General features: G+C 47.0%; 1 protein-coding gene across 1 annotated transcript; it reads right to left on the reverse strand.

Moving 5' to 3' along the window:
- Positions 1-14,132: 14,132 nt before the first annotated feature.
- On the reverse strand, positions 14,133-14,993 carry LOC120841211. The gene has a single exon (XM_040212074.1). The coding sequence runs from the start codon at positions 14,991-14,993 to the stop codon at positions 14,133-14,135; it is 861 nt and encodes a 286-aa protein (XP_040068008.1).
- Positions 14,994-20,367: the final 5,374 nt, after the last annotated feature.

Below are 20,367 nucleotides of genomic sequence, written 5' to 3' on the forward strand. Positions count from 1 at the left end.
CCCTCGGTATCAGCTCGAGCCGAGGCCACACTCGCACGGGGGCACCCGAGCACGCGGAGGACACACACCAACAACCACACTCGAACGACAGTAGAAAGGCTATTTCCTTGTCGATTAAAGCCACAGAAGGATGGCTGACAGAACGCTCGCCTAAGCGGAGTATACTAAAGGCTTCAAAAATTTCGCGAGTGTGTTTTTCGGTGAATCTGCCAATTATCGAGATCTTTTGTAAAGAAGGTGTACACTTACACGCTTGACAATGCAGAGGTAGGTGACCCCCCACTGTTGAATTTAGAGAAAGATTGTGCTCCCTTAACCGGTCATTAATACACCGTCCCGTCTGTCCTACGTAGGATCTGCCACAGGAAAGGGAAATGCTATAAACCACTCTGGTTGAACAGGGCACGTAAGGGCGGACGTGTTTTGTGCGGCACCTGTGTTTTGTAATATTTTCGATTTTTGCTCGAACTTTAAAACAAATGTGACCCATTTTTTGGGGTGCTGACATCACTAAGGGGACTCCGTACCTAATGGCTACCTGTTTGAGATTGTGAGATATTCTGTGTATATACGGAACCACCACCACTCTTTTTTTGTCGATATCACGTGCAGCTTTTTCGCATCCTTTTACTTTTTTTATCAGAGTTCCTACCACTTCGGTTGGCACCTGCGCTGGAAAGCCAGACGCTGTAAGCCTCTCAATTTGAGCATTAAAACTGCTTTTGATGGTGTGGAGGCATGACGTCTTTAGGGCTGAATTAAGGCAGGAAAGAGCTATGCCTCTCTTTACGACTTTTGAGTGCGAGGACGTATAGTGCAGTAAACCTTTTTTAGAACGGGGTGAAAATGACCAACACAGGTGGTTTGTTTGCAAAGATAGAGAAAGGTCTAGAAATTGCAACACACCTTCCTTAGGAGTTTCACAGGTAAAAATAAGTCCTGAACCGCACTTGTGGAATATGTCCATGATGCTACTAATTACATTATTGTCCAATGTCTTTTGGTACACTAGCAGAAAATCGTCTACATACCTAAACACGTGAAGAACTGGCATAGACGCTATGGCCGTCTTAATGGCGCGGTCGACCCCCGCAAGAAAAATATCACTTAGGACCGGTGCAACGCAAGAGCCTATACAGACTCCCGGCTTTTGCAAAAATACCCAATTTTAACCATGTTTATACTAGACGTTTTTTGGTCGTTAAGTGGGACATTGTGTCAACGTTGATATGCCGTTGTCACCTGACTTCCCATCAGATTTAGACGTGCACTCGACGTTTGAAGGTCGTTAAGTGGAAAGTTGTGTCGACGTAAAATCTACCCTTTTTTTCAAACATTAGCCTTTCGATCTTACGTCGAAGGGACCTGACGTTCAGACATTTGACGTTCTTTCGACATGTCGTTCCTGACGCCATTGACGCTCTTTTGACGTCTTTTCAACCTGGCTCTGCTGCCTCGGTTATGCCCTAGTTTCATACCGCGACAAACAGAAGCAACTAATGTGCCTCAATGTCCTTCTGTTTAGAGTGATTCCACTTTTTGTAGTACCCGATGCAGACAGCACGCGCTCACGAGGAAAATACAAAGAAATCAGCGAAAGCAAAAGGCCGCCGTAGCACAGTCAACGCCACACACGCGTGCAGGGACACGCCCTTTCACGCGCTTCTGAACAAAAAATAAAAATAAAAGTGGGGAACGAAATGGCGAGATGTCTCCATCCGAAGCAAAGCGCACATGAAGGCACCCTAGAAGCAACAAACACCAGTAAGTCTCAAGCAAAGGACACAATCGAACTCCACCGCTGCCCGTTTCGATCTGGATGAGAATCGTACCTGCGTGCGGTGGTGTATTACTATTCCGTGGTGCATGTTAAACACCCCAAGCTAGCGGTTGCACTGCATTGGCTATATTGCTTGTATACAGCTGAGAGTCAAGTCGCCAGTTGAGGGATACTAACTACACGCAGTATAAACACACACGCAAACACAAGTGAAGCACGCACGCATGCAAAGTTGTCTTTGACAAGCTTGCTGTCTCTCGGTGCCTGTGAAGTGAGCACGAGCGATTGTAAGTCTGCCGAAGATATATTTGGATGCGTGATTTATTTGCTTGATGCCGGTGTTCGTTGTTTCTATTAGTCACTCTCGTTAGACTTGGGCATGAACATAGCGATCCCGGAACTGCTCATAGCGGCAGTAAAACCGGGAGCTGGCGTTATGACTTCGAAAGCATGCTCTATAATCATCCTCATCGTAAACACGCGGCACTAGAACTTAAAGGTTTGGGGAAACAGTGGCAAACAAAAACAACCCCGGAAAGCCGCCCTCTGTTCTTACTTCTTCTCGCCTTCTGTTTTCGCCTGACCATCTGGTGCGCCGGTCCGTCTTGCGCCTTCCCCGGGGAATTCAGATGACCCCCCTCCCCCCTCCCCTCGCTCTCCGCCGCGCCCCCGACGGCACGAAGCGTCGCGAGGTGTCATTTACGAGAGAGGCGACACGGACCAGACCACGCCGTGGACCAGACTCCCGACCGCCCGCTGTGTTCGCCCCCGCAACGGTCTCCCTGTGTTTCTTACACCTCCCCTCATCCCCCTCCCCCCTTTCCCCATCGCCTCCCCAAGTCGAGCTCTGAGCGGCGAGCCGCCCCAGTAAATCTGTAGTTGCAAGTCGAAAGCTGTGTCGTCTGTTTCGTCCTCTTTTGTGTTTCTTTCGTTTTAATTCAATGTAAAAGGACCTTACGGTTCCTGGTTGGTGCCCTTAGTCCAGATTCGGCGGGCTCGCTCAACCAGTCGCTGCTTGTCACCGAACTCTGTGCCGGGTAGGGCCGCCTCCCAGGAAGAAAAGGTGGGGGAAGGAATGGGGGTGATACCCTCACTGGGGGAGAGGGGGGGCGGCATTCCTAGATTGAGTGGTATACGTCGGTACAACTGTGCCAGGGCCAGTACACCGTGGCCGCGGTAGGTAAAGCCTCTGGGAAAAGTGGCGCCGTTCAATTTTGTGGAAATGCTTAAGACACGTGCCGCGCGCCACTTCTGGGACGAACATAGCGTCTGAAATCTAGCTCAGTGCTGCGCTATGCCGCCATAATCTTCCTAAAGGCTGCACGAGGCACGTGCCTCGTGCATCGACTCACCTTGCGCTACTTTTACAGCATGAAGGGGCTTTAGCGGTAGGCAGCGGTAACGCTCTTCTAAGGGCCCATAAACAGTTGATTTTGACAGCGTTTGGGTGTGTTTGACTACATTGCGGATGCGAAAAACGAGGACATCCCTGCTTGGTATGTCGCGTGCAAAGATACTCTTTCAATTGAATTCCACACTTCACACGAAGCATGGATGTCCAGGTAACTCGCTTTCGTTTCTTGGCGCAGTGCATGTCAAACGCACTAAAACGCAACTGTGTCTATCCCTAGTGAAAAAGCCATTAGTATCAGCAATTGTTTGTGTCCAATAATGAGTTATACAATATATATATATAACAACATACAAGAACCATCTGAGAACTATATAAGAACTGTATAAGATATATAAGAACACAGAAAAACCATAGGAAGAAACGTATAAGAAACTTCTCACAATTTTCTTATATGCTTCTAATTTTATATATACTATATAGTTCTCACATTGATGTTATATGCTCTTATATATCTTGTATGATTCATATGTGTTTATATGACAAATAAATGTCTCATTCAAATGAGGTTTTTCAACAGGGATGGGCATTAAAACACCCTATTATGCATGACATTATTTATTACAGTTCGCCAGAATCTGGTTTCGGCAGCACTTATAAGCTTCGATATTTACCCCCTGTCATCAAGGAACGCGACCGCTTTCACTGATGTAACACATAAAATCGGAACATTCGTTTGTACGCAGGTGCATGTGTATTTTTTGTTTTTTTTTGTTTTTTGTGCTCGTAAGCGGAAGCTCCACAGAGAGGCATGTCGCCCGCACAATGAATGCCGGAGGGGCCCGTATAAGGGATGATAATTATAATACAGTGAGATATAATGTGGGGCACTCATAATGTACAGTAAGGCATCACGAAGCAGGGGCCTAAGTTGACCTCCGGTGTGTGGCAGCTTCGCAACAAAGTTGGGGAACCTCGGGTCGGCCTCTAATTGGCTCGTAAGTATTATCTTTTGCAACGTTCAAAAAGTGCCGACCAACGAAGCCTTCAGTTGTAATTCTGTTGTGTGTATGTTTATACAGCGGACGTTAGTCAGCCCCGATGACATCTGGAGCCTTTGTTGGAGATGAAAGTCAGTGTAGTATTCGCAACTTTCACGACCTATAGGGGGCGCTCTGGCGCCTATCAAAATGGCTGTCTTCTGGGGGGCTATGTTGCGCTTTTTGCCCTCCCAGGAGACTAGGGAGAAGGAAGTGACGTCAACAACGCAGCAAATGCAGATTGGATGTTGATTTTGTTTTCTTCTGTCAACATCCAATCTGCGTTTGCTCTAGTCGTTGACGTCACTTCCTTCTTCCAAGTCTCCTGGGAGTTCAAAAAGCGCAACATAGCTCCCCTGGATGATCATCGTAGAACAGCAGTACGAGGGTGGATCTGCGACGCCTAAGCAATTCTAGTTTTGTTACATACGCGCAGTTTTAGAGCCTTACGTTATATTTTCACGCCACAAAGATGCAGGCAAGCCCATTTATTATGAGGCCAATCATCCAGGAGCTAGGGAGCGCGATTCTCACACCGCGGTACCACCATCGCTGAAAGTTGCGAATACCGCTGCTTCTCTGGCGTCTTTAACGTGCATCACGCAATAGCGATGCATGAGAGCACGCCAGTACGAAGCTCATCCAGATTGAAACAGACAAAGGCGGGGGCTAGGGCTAGGTCTAGGGAACAACAAATAATAACAATTCTAATAAAGCGCCCCCCCCCCCCCCCCCCCCGCGCCAGCTCGCTGGCTCCCGGTGTGCTTTGGTTGCGCGTGTCTGCGTGTTCACACTTGTGTTAGCAAGGGCAAAAGCTCACGCTGAAGGCAGAGCTTCTAGTCTCAGGTTAAGGGGGATTCAACCGCTCGTCACACAACGGGCAAATTTTGCTATACAAACCTGAGGTTGTATAGCGTTTCGTGTATAGCGTCTGAGTTTCAGGAATGAACGAGAGTATTCGTTCATTTGGAGGTTACTTATGAAGACGCAATGAAGGTTGTAGGCCCCTTGGATTTTTCCTTGAGAGCGCTTGAAAGGTTTACTAAAATCCAGAAATAAGACCGTTTTCAGGCATTTTTGAAAATTCAATCACTTAGAAGACGAACGTGACAAAACGCTTGGCTGTACGTACTAGCGATGCCTCTAATCTTAATTTTAAGACCATGACGACAAAGCAAAATATTGTTGTATTTGCGTATTATTTGTGTAAATAAAATCACCCTGTTAATTTTATTTCCAACTTGTTAGACGAGATGGCGACACTAGTACTAAATGCCTCAACTGGAGATTTTCTTGCTGGTGCTGTTGTTTTTCTCTCGAGCTTGAATTCGACCGCGATGTCTCATTGCTCGTGGATCGGTAGCACGTGTGGCGAAAGCTCACGCTGTAAAGCTCACTGATCGTGGATTCAATCCACCGCCTCTGCCCGTTTTATACCCGTGCCACACGGGCAACTCGAATGACATTTACAACGAATGACATTTGAACGATCGACCAGCGCGATACTCCGAGCGTGGGGCGTTCCACGCGCGACAGATAGCGAGCCGATTTGTTGATCACACGAATGTCATTCGTTGTAAATGGCATTCGAGTTGCCCGTGTGGCACGGGTATAAGTCTGGATGAGCGTCGTACCGGCGTGCTGTCATGCATCACTGTTGCGTGATGCACGTTATATTAGTCAGACAAGCAGCGGTATACTGCACTGTCTTTCATCTCCAACGAGGACACCAGGGCCGGCTTGCTAGAACCAGCGTCTCAGCTGAGACTGGGTGAAAGAAAGCACTGCCAAAGCCAGCGCACGAGCTGAGCGGGACTCAAGTTGCGTCTCAATATGCTCGCGCGCCCCAGCCTTTGCAGTGCTTTCCTTCACCCAGTCTCAGCTGGACACAAAAGAATTACAATTGATGGCTCCGTTGGTCGGCACTTTTTGAACGTTGCAAAAAAGTGTGACTAGTCAAGAGCAGACTCCTAGCGAAAGGCCTGGTAAGGGTCTGAAGCCGATACTTCTGTTGATTCTATTTTTTTGGTGTGTGCTATGTTAGCGCATGGTCAAATGCTTGCATACGCTATCAGCGGGGCGCGTAAGCATCGTAACATCGTGCCGGGTTGAACAGAGATATCCTAATATGTAGGATGCCTCAATGTCCCTCTAATATGTATTTAGAAAAAGAAATAGTTGATTGAGTTGGGAATAAGGCTAAATACTTATTCCAAACAACATTTATGTTATGGAACATTATTTTAGATATTTTCATTCTCTGTAGACCTTGTTTGGTGGCTAGTGGATATGAAAAAAAAAAGAAGCACGATTTTAATTATTTCGAATAATTACAATTCATTTTCTTAACCAACAAGCCGGTGCTTACTCTGAGGTGCAAATTGAATTTTGACGTTAGCGTTTTGGCGCCCCAAACCATTTGTTTTTGTAATTTTAACACTTCCCGTTTTGGCGGATTACTAAGAAAACCAAACTGGTCATCAATAGGTAGAAAATACGTTTGTATCTAAGGTGAGGCGTACATTTCTTTTTTTTTTTTTTCTTGTCTTCACCTTTTAAATTATAGGCAGAATCAAATTGACCTCTAAATAACTTCAGCGTCTTCATAAGTAACCTCGTTGGTTCACTATGCTATTGTCCGTTATGAACAACCTCTTTGATTTTACTGTCACAGTGGACTGAAGCGGTGCTACCTTACTTGTCTGGAACCAAATTGTGGTGTTTGTGTGTTTATTAGCGGCGAGATGTACTAGTGGCGCCCTCTTACGGTTCCCCCTTGCGACGTCAGTACCTTGCAAACAACAAGTCCGATGGTGTTTGTAAATAGCATGGTGAAAGCTTGAAATCATTGCGCTCTCAAAGGAACACTGCCAACACCGTCAAAATTAAAGTTCTTTCATTACTCTTATTTCCGTCGATGATAAATCCTTTTCTGACGTCATAGTCAGCGTTCGGCCAATCGTGGAAGGCCGACCACGCGGTCGCGCACGTCGCCAGTACAGCCTAGAACATAGTCTGCCTCAATGGGCGTCTTGTCTCCCTGCTGTAGGTGAGCGATTTAGCCAGTGCAGTACAACCGGTAGCCTGGGGTCTTTAACGTGCATCACGCAATAGCGATACACGACCGCACGCCGGTACGATTCTCATCTTGGGTGCCTCAATGTGTGTCTGTCATTGGGTGAAGACACCCCTGTTTTATTGAAAACTGCCTGCACGTGCCAAGTGTGCCTTAAAATGGCGCCAAAGCATCGGGCAGAGCTAGGCGCTCGCTCCGAAAGAGATGGAAGCGCGTGCATTCTGAGGACAGAACTGGTCGAGATGACAGACGTGGTGGAAGTGTATGAAGTAGTAGTCGGATTTGGCCACCTGTCACTCAAACCCGATCCAACCAATCACAGCGCAGCAGGGCGGGGCCTACCCCAATCCGACCAATCACAGAGCAGTGGGGCGGGCCCCTTCCCTCTCTCCCATCCCAGTGACCAATGACATCGATGGCCCCGCCCACAGGGAATTGGCCAGTGACCAATCGTAGCTAATCGACGTCCCGCCCTCTAGTCGCGTACGCGGTATAGGTGTGAGGTCACGTACGCGGCACGTGCCTCGTACGCAATTACCGGGTGTTAACACCTGGTAATTACCTGGTTAACACCTGGTAATCACCCGGTGTTGACAGCCGATGTTATCAGTCACGTACGCGGCGCGTGTCAGACGCGTGGGAAAGACACGTATCAGGGATGTCATCACCACTGCTCCACGACAACCACGTGATTTCCCCGGGTTCTAGTTGCGTCCGACAGAGGGCGCTCACGTGATGTCACAGAGGGTTCGTGTTGCATCCGACAGAGGGCGCTGCTCCGCGGCCACATGATGGTCACGTGACATTATTTGAATCTCTGCGCGGTAAATGAGTTTTATTCGCTAAAAAAGGCTCTGCGGCGGCTGGGGATCGACCTCGCTACCTTGTGCACAGGAGCCCGACACTCTACCCCCTGAGCTAGAAGCACGTTTATTTTTCTCTTTATAACAGTTTTATTCACCAATGGCATGTTCAGGCTACATATACATTTGCTTAGCACATATCATTAAGGACTTTTGAAGTTTTCACATAGTTTTTCACATTTCTTTACCCACGGAGGCAGGTCATCTTGATCTGTGTAGGTACAGCGTATTTGGGTTACAAATTCCACGAAGTATGCTTCAACTGGCCGTGGATTAAGGTCTGCGTTTCTAACTGCCATCCTCGAGCACCAAATACTGTATAGACCAACTAGCATTATGAAGTCGTACGGCACACGTTCGTGAGAAGTAATTGGAAGAAAACGAATCGATTGTGACGTTATTTCTAAGTCCTTTTTCAATGTCCTCTGTAACACGTCCCAAAACAAAAGGGCGTCCCAACAAAAAATAAGTACATGCTCTATAGTCTCAGGTGTTTTACACAGTATGCAGTTGGTGGTCCATGGAACAAAAATACCTTTCTCGTGGAGCCATGCTTTCACTGGGAGGGTCGAGGTGTGAAGTTTAAAGAAGAAACTTTTTGCACGCGGCGGGATGGCCATTTTCTTAACACGACAAAGAACATCCTGGCCAGGGCTTTGTATGTGCACTGCGCGGTACAAGGGCTCTGGGAAAAGAGTGTCATACAGGGCATTAGACAGGCCCTTCCTACTTACAGATGACAAAAAGTCCCCAGAAAAGCGAACTACAAAAAATTGTACGTATCGACAACCTCCTTGAGAAACATTCCTATTTTGGATGGTTGCTCCCCGCAGCTTGAGACCAAAAAAGTAGGTAAGTGCCACGCCAATTTTGTTTGAATGACAGTGCGCATAAATGGTTGTTCGATATCTCGTAGAAAAAGGAATCGTGACACAAGTTTTCGTACAAAAAGGTGTGCAAGGCCCAGTCCTCCCAAAGGGATGCGACGGAAAAGGTTATCCCTTCTCATCGGTTCCCAGCTTGATTTCCAGATAAACATAGCAGAGATTCTATGGACTTTTTGCATACTACTTCGAGTACATTGCAACACTTGAAGCACATACATGAGCTTGGCGACAAGGAAGATGTTACAGGCCGTTTCCCTCGCAAAAATTGACAAGTCTCGGTTCGGCCAGCGTGCTACTTTCCGTTTCAGTTCGGCTGTTGCTTCGGACCAGTAAACACTAGGATTGTGCATATGCTGGAGTGGTACACCAAGGTATTTTGTAGGCGTCAAGCCACACTTGATTCCTTCAAACTCCAATGGCTTTGTAGCCCATGAGCCGTGCCAAAAACCATAGCATTTTTCTAGATTTACAGCCGCACCACTAACGTCGCAAAAGTGTTTAACCAATGCGATACCGTTGGTCACACTTCTTTTATCGCTGCAGAAAACTGCAACATCGTCGGCGTACGCCAATATCTTGACTTCGAGCGCGTTGAACAGAAAACCTTGTACATTCGCGTTGTTCATAACACTCAAACAGAGAGGTTCCAAATAAAGAGCGAACAACAATGGTGAGAGGGGGCAACCCTGTCGCACTGAGGACAGTACGGGAATGCTCTCAGTTACGTTACGGTTTACTCTCAGTCGTGTGGAACAGTTCTGATATGCCATTCGCACTCCGTCATATAAAACGTGTCCAATGTTAACATGTCGCAAAATGGCCCAGAGGAATTTATGGTGCACACGGTCAAATGCCTTCTCGAGGTCAATCTGTAGCATGGCAATCTGATCTTTTCTATCGGTGCAACAGTCTAAAATACTTCTCGCTACGTGAATATTTGTTTGTATTGTTCTACCCTTTATTCCACATGTTTGATGATCGCCTACCAATTGGCATATTACATGCTGCAGCCTACTACTGAGAATTTTCGCAAATATTTTATAATCTACATTGCAGAGACTTATTGGCCTGTAGCCCTCTACACGACGCAACTTGGCGTTATCCTCAGATTTTGGAATTAAAACCGTGTGAGTCCTCATGAAAGACAGCGGCAATTTTATTTTCTTGTAAGATTCTTCGATGACAACGAGTAAAATGGGACAGAGCCGACTTTTGAACTTTTTGTAAAAAGTTGAACAAAGTCCGTCAGGGCCTGGTGTTTTACCCCCGGGCAGGTCGCTTATTGCTTTTTCTACTTCTTCAACACTGATACAATCGTGCCGTCCTGAAGTGACTGAAAATATCCTTCGGTAATGTTCAACAAACGCCTCCTCGATGTTCGTGCTATCCGCAGTGAGGTTGCCATTCCTTTCGATTTCGGCTATTTCTTTGGACATTGCATATCTTTTTTCAGCTATCAAAGCTTGCTTGGTAGGTTGTTCGCCGCAAAGAAACCTTTGCGTTCTTGCGCGGACCACAGCACCTTCATAACGCGCTTTCTGATAGTGTTCGAGTTGTGCTTTGATATTTTTTATGTCTTTTACTCCTTGACCAGGGTTAGTACATTCTGTTTCACTGAGGGTCTGTAAATTCATGCTGCAGTTTTCGTTCATCTGCTCTGGCGTAAAACTTGAGCGTGCTCGATCTTTCGATTGCTGACATTTTAACCTCCTCTTTGAAACGCTCCCACCGTTCTAAGGGGCACATCGCACTTTGCTCAACCATTTTATCAAGAAGATCGTCCACTGCAGCTTCAAAAGTCTTGTCTTTAAGTAGGCCTGCGTTCAGCTTCCACAATCGCCAGTTAAACTTTGACCTAGGGGTTTGGTTTTCTCCAATTGTAACATTTACGAGACAGTGGTCACTAAAAAACACAGGTTTTACGTGATAAGATCCAATGTTATTTACAATGTCACTAGAAAAATAAATGCGGTCAAGTCGTGCGTGAGAGGATTTCTGAAAATGTGTGAACGGAATTTTCTTTGTACTTTTTGAAATGTAAAAAACATCTTCTAAATTATTCTCAGCGATTATTTCACTCAGCACATTTGCACTAGAATCACTTACGCGCGTGAATGGAGTTCTGTCTCTTGATTCACAAATGCAATTAAAGTCGCCTAGAAGTACAGTGATCCGATCAGATTCGATGTAATGTGAAATCCCTCGGAAGAATGCCTCCCGTTCACTAACCTTACAAGGAGCATAGATGCAAATTACTCTCCACTGCTCTTTCGTCAAATTAAAGTCACACAAAATAAAACGCCCATGGTCATCGGTAATGACACTCACATTTGAAAGGGGGACAGACTTTTTCAGGAATAAAAAACAACCACCTGCAGTGAAAACTGCATGCGTTACGCATACCTCGTACGAGGTAAGGAAAGGCTGTAACGCCCTCGTCACCTGCTCTTCCTCCGCCATTTTTGTTTCTTGTAAGGCCAAAAAGTGTAATTGCTCCTCGTGGAGCAAACGTAGCAGCTGGTACTGTTTTCGACTAGAGTTTAAGCCTCTAATGTTGAGGGTTCCAAATGTTAAACCTTTAGTGGAAGGGCCCGGTTTTTTAGTCGGAAGCATTGCTGGGATTGGAAGAGGAAGCGTGCATTGGAAAGTGACATACAAACAACTTCACATGGCAGTTACATCATGCATAACTTTGCAACTGGCACTAGTAAAGAGAAAGTGGAACTAAGAAAGACATGACCTAAAGCGTTCGGAGTTTGAATGTAACCAGAAAGTGACCACCTTCTACGAAGTTCGCTCTCGTCCATTTTCTGGGGGAGGGCGGGGCTTGCACCGCTTCTTCCTCCCGTGTACTGGAGTCCAGTCCGGCCCCTCCTCTACGAGGTCCAAAGGCCTCTTTGAGGGGTCAGCGCCGTCATCCATTTCCACGTGTCTTCGGACGTGTCCGAATGGTTATCGGTCATGCAAGCCGACTTCGCTAACTGGCCCCTCGAAGGGTCCGCGGCAGCACCGTCGACGTCCGGACTGATGTTCCCAGCCGCAGGGTTGTCAGCTCCCAGGCAACTTGGAAAGATGGTGTCGCTCTCCCGTGCTAGGTCTCCCTCTCGACCGGCCAGTGGATCAAATGAGATGTAGTCGTTCTTCCGGGATAGGTGTCTTTCACGTCCAGCTTGAAAATTAGGCGCCAAAGTGTCTTCCTCTCGTGCAGGGTCTCTCTCTCGACCGGTTGGACAACTTGACAAGGTGGTGTCATTCTTTCGTTGTAGGTGGTCTTGTCGTCCGTCTGCAGCCTTTGGGTCACCAGTAGTGACTGGATGTCGAACGTCGTCTACGCCTTTCTCAGCTTCTTCTTCATCGATGAAGAACTCCGAGTTGTCTTCCCCGGGAGCAGGCAGCATCACGGTGGCATATGTTCGAATGCAGTCCTCTTGCTCGTGGCCATAACGATTGCACTTGTCGCAGTGGGGAACTCGCACTCTCTGCGGATGTGGCCTGTCCTCTTGCATCGGAGGCAGAGTGGTGCTTTCCCTGGAACGACGACCAGGACCTTGCTTCCGAACATAACCAGCTGGTGCGGGAGGTGATCTTTTGTTGTGCCCTCCTTGAGGTTCGTTTTAACGAATCTGGTTGTCGTCTGAACATTCTGGAATCCTTCCACCCTCCACGTGTCTCGGGACACTTCGTTCACCTTCCCGTGAGGCTCTAGGGCCCTCCTTACTGCGTCGTCGCTTATGTGAATCGGTGTCCAGTGCAGTCGTAGTCGGACCTCGCATTCGTCAGGGTCGATGAGCAAACAGCGTTTTTCTTTCACGACCAGTTCTTTTGCCGCAAGAAGCTTCCTCTTCGCAGTCAGAGAGTTAAACGTAAAGAGCCAAACATGGTTCGTTTGGTACTGGCCAGCTCCAATCAAATCTTGTAGAACGCCATAGCGTTCCATTTGTGTTCGAAAATCGTCAATCTTGTATGGGCGTCCGGAGGTGTCACAATGCGCAAATACAGAGTTCAAAACTTCGGTACCTGTGGGCAGAGACGGCAGAACCACTCGGTAGGAATCCTGAGACATTTCAGCAGATGAACCACGGCCGGTGAAAGCCGTTGCAGACGCTCCTCGGGAGCTCATCAAACTTGCGACCGCTCCGAACGGTGGCACGCGCTCCGAGCTAGAAGCACATTGCTTCCTAGAGGGCTTAACTCTTTGTAGCTGTCCGTGTGTGCAAATCAGATCACATGTTTTCCCGCTACTTGGCTTTTGTAATATAGGTAAAAAATAAACCCCACAGGATTTTGAATGCGTCACTATCGCAGGTCATGTGACGATGTCGTTATCCATATGTCCCGCAAGTCAGATCATGTGTTAAAGCTCTCCTGCTACTTGGTTTTTGCAATCTGGTCTTCGACCCGTTAAATTTGGGCGTCATGTGACGGTCCCAAAAGGCACCAGCTGGGTCCCGCTCAATTGGGGGGGGGGGGTGATGGTAAAATTTTGGAGCTCGCGGATCGTGATATATCTTGGTCCAGCGTCAAGCTTTAAAGTAGCCCTGCTAAAACTTGGGGCGAGCTCGTAAAACTTTGTAAAGACCCAGCGAATTTCGGGAATAGGCGCCATCTAGTGTACAAACTGTGAAGTGGTCCTCGTTAAAAATTAAGTGCCATCTGGTGGTAAAAGCTTGGACCTGCTATAAAAAAAAATTGGGTAGTCTGTGTGTTTATACAGCCTAGAACTTGGTCTGCCTCACAGGGGCGACGAGTCTCCCAGCTGTAGATGAGAAATTTAGCCAGTGCGGTACAGCCGCTAGCCTGGGGTCTTTAACGTGCATCACGCAGTAGTGATACACGACCGCACGCCGGTACGATGCTCATACAGATCGAAACGGGCAGGGGTGGGGCTCGAACCCAGGATCCCTGGGTTCTGCAGCGCGAGCGTTCGCTCCACGTGCTCCGAGCTGGTGTGCGCTAGACCACTCGGCCACCGATCTTTTTTTTTGTATTTATTACATGGAAAAAGGACAGTAAAAACAATCAAGACACATTCTAACAGAGCTATCTCTTATTTACATTCAAACTGGCTGATAATGGTCACATGGAAATACGAAGAAAGAGGGCTATGGTAACATGTTTCGAATGGGGTCACATCTCTAAAAGTCGGGAAGATGAACACATTTGTCAAGAAGGGTATACCATTCTGGGCGTTTCTTGAGATGGTCGTACACATTACGTACATGTGACACAGTTTCTATGAAATTGGGCTTTGTAGACCGTGGAGGATCAGCATTTCTATCAATCATCCTTGTTTTCCAAAGGCTATGCAGACCCATCAATGTGAACAGGTCATAAGGAAAAGTATCATTTTGGTTTAAAGGCAAAAAACGTATCGTATATGCACAGATATTCAAATCTTTCTTCAATGTCCTTTGTAGGACATCCCAAAACAAATAGGCGTCGGTGCAAAAAATAAAGCAATGTTCTATTGTTTGAGGCTGGTTGCACAAACGACAGTTCACTGACCAAGGAACAAATATACCTTTTTCGCGAAGCCAAGGCTTTACCGGCAACGTTGAAGTGTGGAGCTTATAAAAGAATGACTTCGCTGTCGGTGAGATATGTAGCTTACACACACGTTTCAGGACGTCTTGTCCCAGGCCATTACTGAACATACTTCGGTACAGGGGTATAAGAAATAATGCATCGATGAGATCAACATATAAAGCTTTCCGCGACACTTTAAATAAGTATTCCAAGGAAAAACGTGCTTTAAGGAACTCTATTGAGCTCACTACCTCTCCGAGGTATCCCAATGGACGAGATGTGCTCGCAGGCACTGTTGTTACTACCAAATACGGCAACGCACTTGAAAGCTCTGCCTGCATGTAAGTTCGAAGGAAGTCATGAGACACAGTTCTGAAGAACAAGAAGCGTGATATAATTTGTTTTAAAAAGACGTGTAAAAGCCCGAGACCGCCTTGCTCAACGGAACGAAACAGGTTATCTCGTCTCATGGGTTCCCAAGTAGAACCCCATACAAAAGTTGCAAACACTCTGTGAAACTTCTGAATGTGGCCTCTAGTACAGCAAACCACCTGAAGTGCGTACCAAAGTTTTGCTGCTAAGAAGATATTACAGGCTTTCGCCTGTCCAAAAATAGACCACTGATTTACTTTCATTATAGCCGCTTTAGTTTTCATCTTTTCAACCCTTTCTGTCCAATAATGTCCATTTTTCCTAACGCAATAGACCCTTTCCGGAATTCAGTCTGGCCACTTTGATCATTATCATCATCATCTGAAAGCGGCATATGTGCTATACTAATGGCGGCCTTCTGTTTACTGATGAAGGAAGAAGTTGAAGATGCTCCTAAGCAGATGATTCGAGGCCTATACATTCCAGATGTTAGCGCGGCGAGAAGCAGGAATTGGACGCAAGAGCTGCGTAAGCGTTCATTTCTAACTCGGTCCCAGTCAATCTGTTAGTAGCACTCACTCGGCTTCAAAGCCACTTGATGTATAGAACTCTATCAAGGCGTCTATGTGGGTTGGCGCTTCGTTCCGACTGGCTGTATTTGTTTCGCCATCGACACTCAAACCGATTGAAAAATAATTGTCGTGAAGTGCACATTCTCGTTTACCGTTGACCTTTAAGTGACGGAGCCCTATTAAATACTGCAGACCTCAGGTTCATTGCCGCCATTAGTATAGTAAAAGATTAACTGCCATTTGAGTCACCAGATGGCACTGAATTCCGGAAAGGGTCTATTAAGGGGAGCTCCTAAGTACTGAGGGGCAATGCAGCTCCATGAAATGCCAGCGTACTTTGAAGGTGTTGTGGCCCATTGCCCGCACCAGAAGCCTGTACACTTTGCCTTGTTGATGAGCGCCCCAGTCGTAGAGCAGAAGTTTTGAGCTAAAGCGAACACATTGTCTACGCTTCGTTTGTCCTTACAGAAGAACGCAATGTCATCCGCATATGCCAACACCTTTACCTCTGTGGAGTAGAAACGGTATCCTTCTACAGTAGGGCTATCTAGTACGCTTAGACATAGGGGCTCTAAGTATAGTGCAAGCAAAAGGGGGGACAATGGGCATCCCTGTTTGACAGATGACTCTAGACGAATTGGACCTGACAAAGAGCCATTAACTATAAGCCTAGTGGTACAATTGCGGTAGCATATCTTTATTCCTTTAAAAAGTGTTGGCCCTAAGTTTACGTGGCGGAGTATGTCGAATAGAAAAATATGGGAGACGCGATCAAAAGCTTTTGCTAAATCCACTTGAACCATGGCCACTTGATCTGCATGAGCACAACAGCTCTCTATTATTGTACGAGCTACGTGTATGTTTGTTTGTATCGTTCTGCCCTTAATTCCACAAGTCTGGTGATTGCCAACAACGCTGGATGTGATGTATTGAAGTCGTTTTGTCAGAATTTTTGCAAAGATTTTGTAGTCCACATTGCAGAGTGTAATAGGGCGGTACCCTTCAACATTTAGGAGTTTATCTGCCTCTTTACTTTTTGGGATTAAAACTGTATGGCTCTTATAAAAAGAAGGTGGTAGTGTTTCCTGCTCATACGCTTCCAGAAATACTTTAAGTAGAAACGGGCTCAGGAGGTCCTTGTATTCTTTATAAAACTCTGCTGGGAGTCCATCGGGCCCTGGTGTTTTTGAATTTGGTAATTCATCTATCGCGCATTGTACTTCTTCCAATGCGATTGGTCTACCAAGGAGATCGCTCTTAAGCTGGCTAACCTGGGGCATGAAAAAGACTAGATATTTAGCTTTTTCTCTATTTATCGATTGCGTTTGCCCGAAGAGGCTCTGGTAGTGTGTTTCAAAAGCATTCATGATGTCAAGTTCGTCAGATGATAATGCCCCGTTACAATTCAGAAGTTGTATTCTTTTTGACTGTCTATTTCGAGTCTCATCGTCAAGTGCTCGTCGAGTGGGTGTCTCTGAGGATAGAAATCGCCTACAACGAGACCGTACTTGTGCTCCATGGAACCGTTTTTGTTCGTGACTTTGTATCTGACATTTCACTCGTAGTATTCCTTCATGAAACAGACCAGGCGTCTCACACTCTAGCTCGTGGAGGGTCTGTAGGTTGCGTAAAAGAAGATTTTTGTCTTTCTTTGCATGGAATGATGTTATGCACGAGCATTCAATTGCTTCATTCTTAATTTCTTGTTTAAACGAGTCCCACTGGGCAAAAATGCCGAATAGGTGGTTCGTACTCGCCATATTAAAATTTTCTCGAACTGGCTTGCTAAACTCTTTGTCTTCTAATAGTCTCGTATTAAATTTCCATAAAGCCCAATTTGGTGGTGATTTACGTTGTACGTCTCTACCGATGCACGCCCTTACAAGGCAATGATCCGAAAAGGAAACTGGCTTTACGTTGTAGGCACTCACTTGTGCAAAAAGGGCACTTGATACATAAATGCGATCCAGTCTCGCATTGCATGTTGCATGAAGATGGGTAAATCGATTAGAAACGTTTTGCGAAGCCCCAACATCAAAAAGGTAATAATCAGATGTGAGACTGTTCAAAATTTCGGCACTGCTATCACGCCTTGTAGAAGGCACTGATCTGTCGCTAACGTTTCACACACAGTTAAAGTCTCCGAACAAAACAATCTGCTTGTCTGTATCAAGAAATGGGGCGAGATTTTCAAAGAAAAAACGTCTCTCTCGCTCGCCGTTATAAGCGTAAATACACAGCAAACGAAAAAAAATGCCCCGTAACAGAAAATCACAGCATATAAACCTTCCTTTGTCGCCAACGACATGTGACAGTGAAGAATAACCCAGGCTTTTTTTCAGAAACAAAAAGCACCCTCCCGACAAGCCATCAGCATGACTGACACATACCTCGTATGTCAAGAGGAAAGGGTCCAGTGCTCGAGCGGTGTCCTCATCAGACGATATCTTTGTTTCCTGAATGGCAACAAAGTCTATTTGTTCTTTTAAGAGGAGCCTATATACTTGGGACTGTCGCGCACGTGAACACAGTCCTCTGACGTTGAGGGTAGCGAAGCTGAGTGGGGGGCGTGCCATGGGCTACTAGTTGTTATGTAGGTAAAACATCATTGTCTTTCATCTCGTTGTCCGGCTGTGGAGCCGGGCTGTAAGGGTCTTCTCGGAGCGCTGCTGGCTTGCGCTTTGCCTCTCCTCCCTCGTCATTCTTGCTCTCCTTCTTGGCACCCATTCCAGAGGGCTGGGACGACTCAGCCTTAGGAGCGGGTTTCTTGACGGATGCTCTATTGGATGTGGTGGAACGCTCCCGGCGAGGCAGTGGCTGTTGGCTGCAGGACGGCTCCTCTGTTACCTCCAAGAGGGGGTACTCGTCTTCCGACCAGTTTCGCATGGTTGCTGTAGTGGTTATCGTAGAGTCTTCTTTGATTGGCTCAGATGAGACATCATGCGAGACGGGATTGGTCGTTTGTGCTTTTTGGGAAGCAGTTTCCCGTTCTGTCCTTGGTGCTATGGAATCGATGACTTCTCCTGTAGCGTCAACCATCTCACTGATGTCCATTAGGTGATCTTGAACAACGTCCTCAAGAGGGGTTCTCACCTGTCGGAGCTTGTCGGCGTATGTCGATGCACATTCGTCTGTAGAGTGTCCATAGCGGCGGCATTCGCCGCACCGAGGAGTTCTGCACTCTCGACGTATGTGCCCGATTCGGTTGCATCGGAGGCACAGCGCAGGGCGACCAGGAACGATCACGAGACTTCGGCAGCCGAAAACCGTGAGTTGGTGCGGGATTTGGGTGCTGTTCATCCCTTCACGGAGTGTTAACGTTACTTCCTTGTTTAAAGTCTCCATTTGCTCCATCCCTGGGCAACTCCACTTCTCTCGAACGATTGAACGAACCGTACCGTAGGGCGCTAGCGCCTCTTCGATTCGCTTGTTCTCCATGTGGACCGGCAGCCACAACAACTTGAGTTTAACGTCTCTGGTGTCTGGGTCGATGACTATGCATCTGTGTCCCTTCACACAGAGCTCGGCCTTGTTGACGAGCTTGGCTTTCGCCAAAGCGTTAGTACAAGTTACCATCCATACGTGGCTCATTTGGAATTGGCCAATTCCGATGATATCTTGAGCCTCAACCACTCCTCGTAAGGCATCACGGAAGTCAGGTGCGCGGTAGGGCCTCGCGGCAAGATCTCCATGCAAGAAAACAGAGTTTAGGCTCAAATTACCTGTGTTTAGACGAGGTAAGACGGTCCGGTATTCAGTTGTCATGGTTTCCGAAGAACTGGCCGAAGCCTCAGCATTTCCCCGGCCAGTGGCCGGTGTATTTTCCTTGGAGAACATAAAGCGCGTCCGTTCGGAACGGCGTCTTCTTCTTTCTCCGGCCACCGATCCCCCCTGGACCTGCTATAAATTTTGAGCGTCGTGTGAAGGTCCCAATTAGCACCAGCTGGGTGCCACTAAATTGGGGGTGAGGTCACGGTAAAACTTTGAAGCTGGCGGACCGTGTTAATTGTTGGGCCAACGTAAAGCTTTGAAGTGGGCCCGCGTAATTTTGCGGGCCAGCGCAAAGTCGTGAAGCTCAAAGACCATGCCGGACCCAGCGATTTTTTTTTATTTTTTTTATAGGCACCATCTAGTGTTAGAGCTTTGAAGAGTTAAATGCTAAAATTGCTGACATCTAGTGGTAAAAGCTTCGACCCGCTAAATTTGGGCGTCATCTGAAGATTCCCTTAGCACCAGCTAGGTGCCGCTAAATTTTTAGCTGGGGTCATGGTAAAACTTCGAAGTTCACAGGCCGTGCTACATCTTCGCCCCAGCGTAAAGCATTCAAGTGGCCCTGCTAAATATTGGGTTCCAGCGTAAACTTTCAAAAGCTCACAGACCTTGCTGGACCCAGTGAATTTCGGGATAGGAGTAGTCTAGGCTTAGAAGTTTGAAGCGCTCATCGCTAAAATTGCTCACCTCTGGTGGTAGAAGCTTCGACCCGGTAAATTTGGGCGTTACGTGATGGGTCCTTAGCACATGTGGCAAGCTGTATCCATCTAATTTTGAGGGGTGACGGTAACATTTTGAAGCTCACGGACCGTGCTAAGTTCAGACCCAGCGTAAAGTTTTGAAGTAGCACTGACATATTTTGGGGGGCTAGCGGCGTGGGTGTGACCTTGCGGCATCTTTTGCGGAAAAGGTGAATTGCTTGTATTTCTAAGGTGTGCTCATCCGTATTTTCCCGCTCGCGCAAGTCCGGGCTTTGTGCGGATAAGTTGCCAATTCCGTTTGTACATGGTGAACGTTAGCAATATCGCGCGAAATCTCTCGTTAATTTTAGCGTCAGCTTGGTAGATGGCGTCAACTCTCTCTCGCGCGCGCGTGACATCTCTCGCTAATTTTAGCGTCATCTGTCTGC

This window comes from Ixodes scapularis, unplaced genomic scaffold, assembly GCF_016920785.2.
Source record: "Ixodes scapularis isolate PalLabHiFi unplaced genomic scaffold, ASM1692078v2 PGA_scaffold1__304_contigs__length_218370807, whole genome shotgun sequence".
Lineage (NCBI taxonomy): Eukaryota > Metazoa > Arthropoda > Arachnida > Ixodida > Ixodidae > Ixodes > Ixodes scapularis.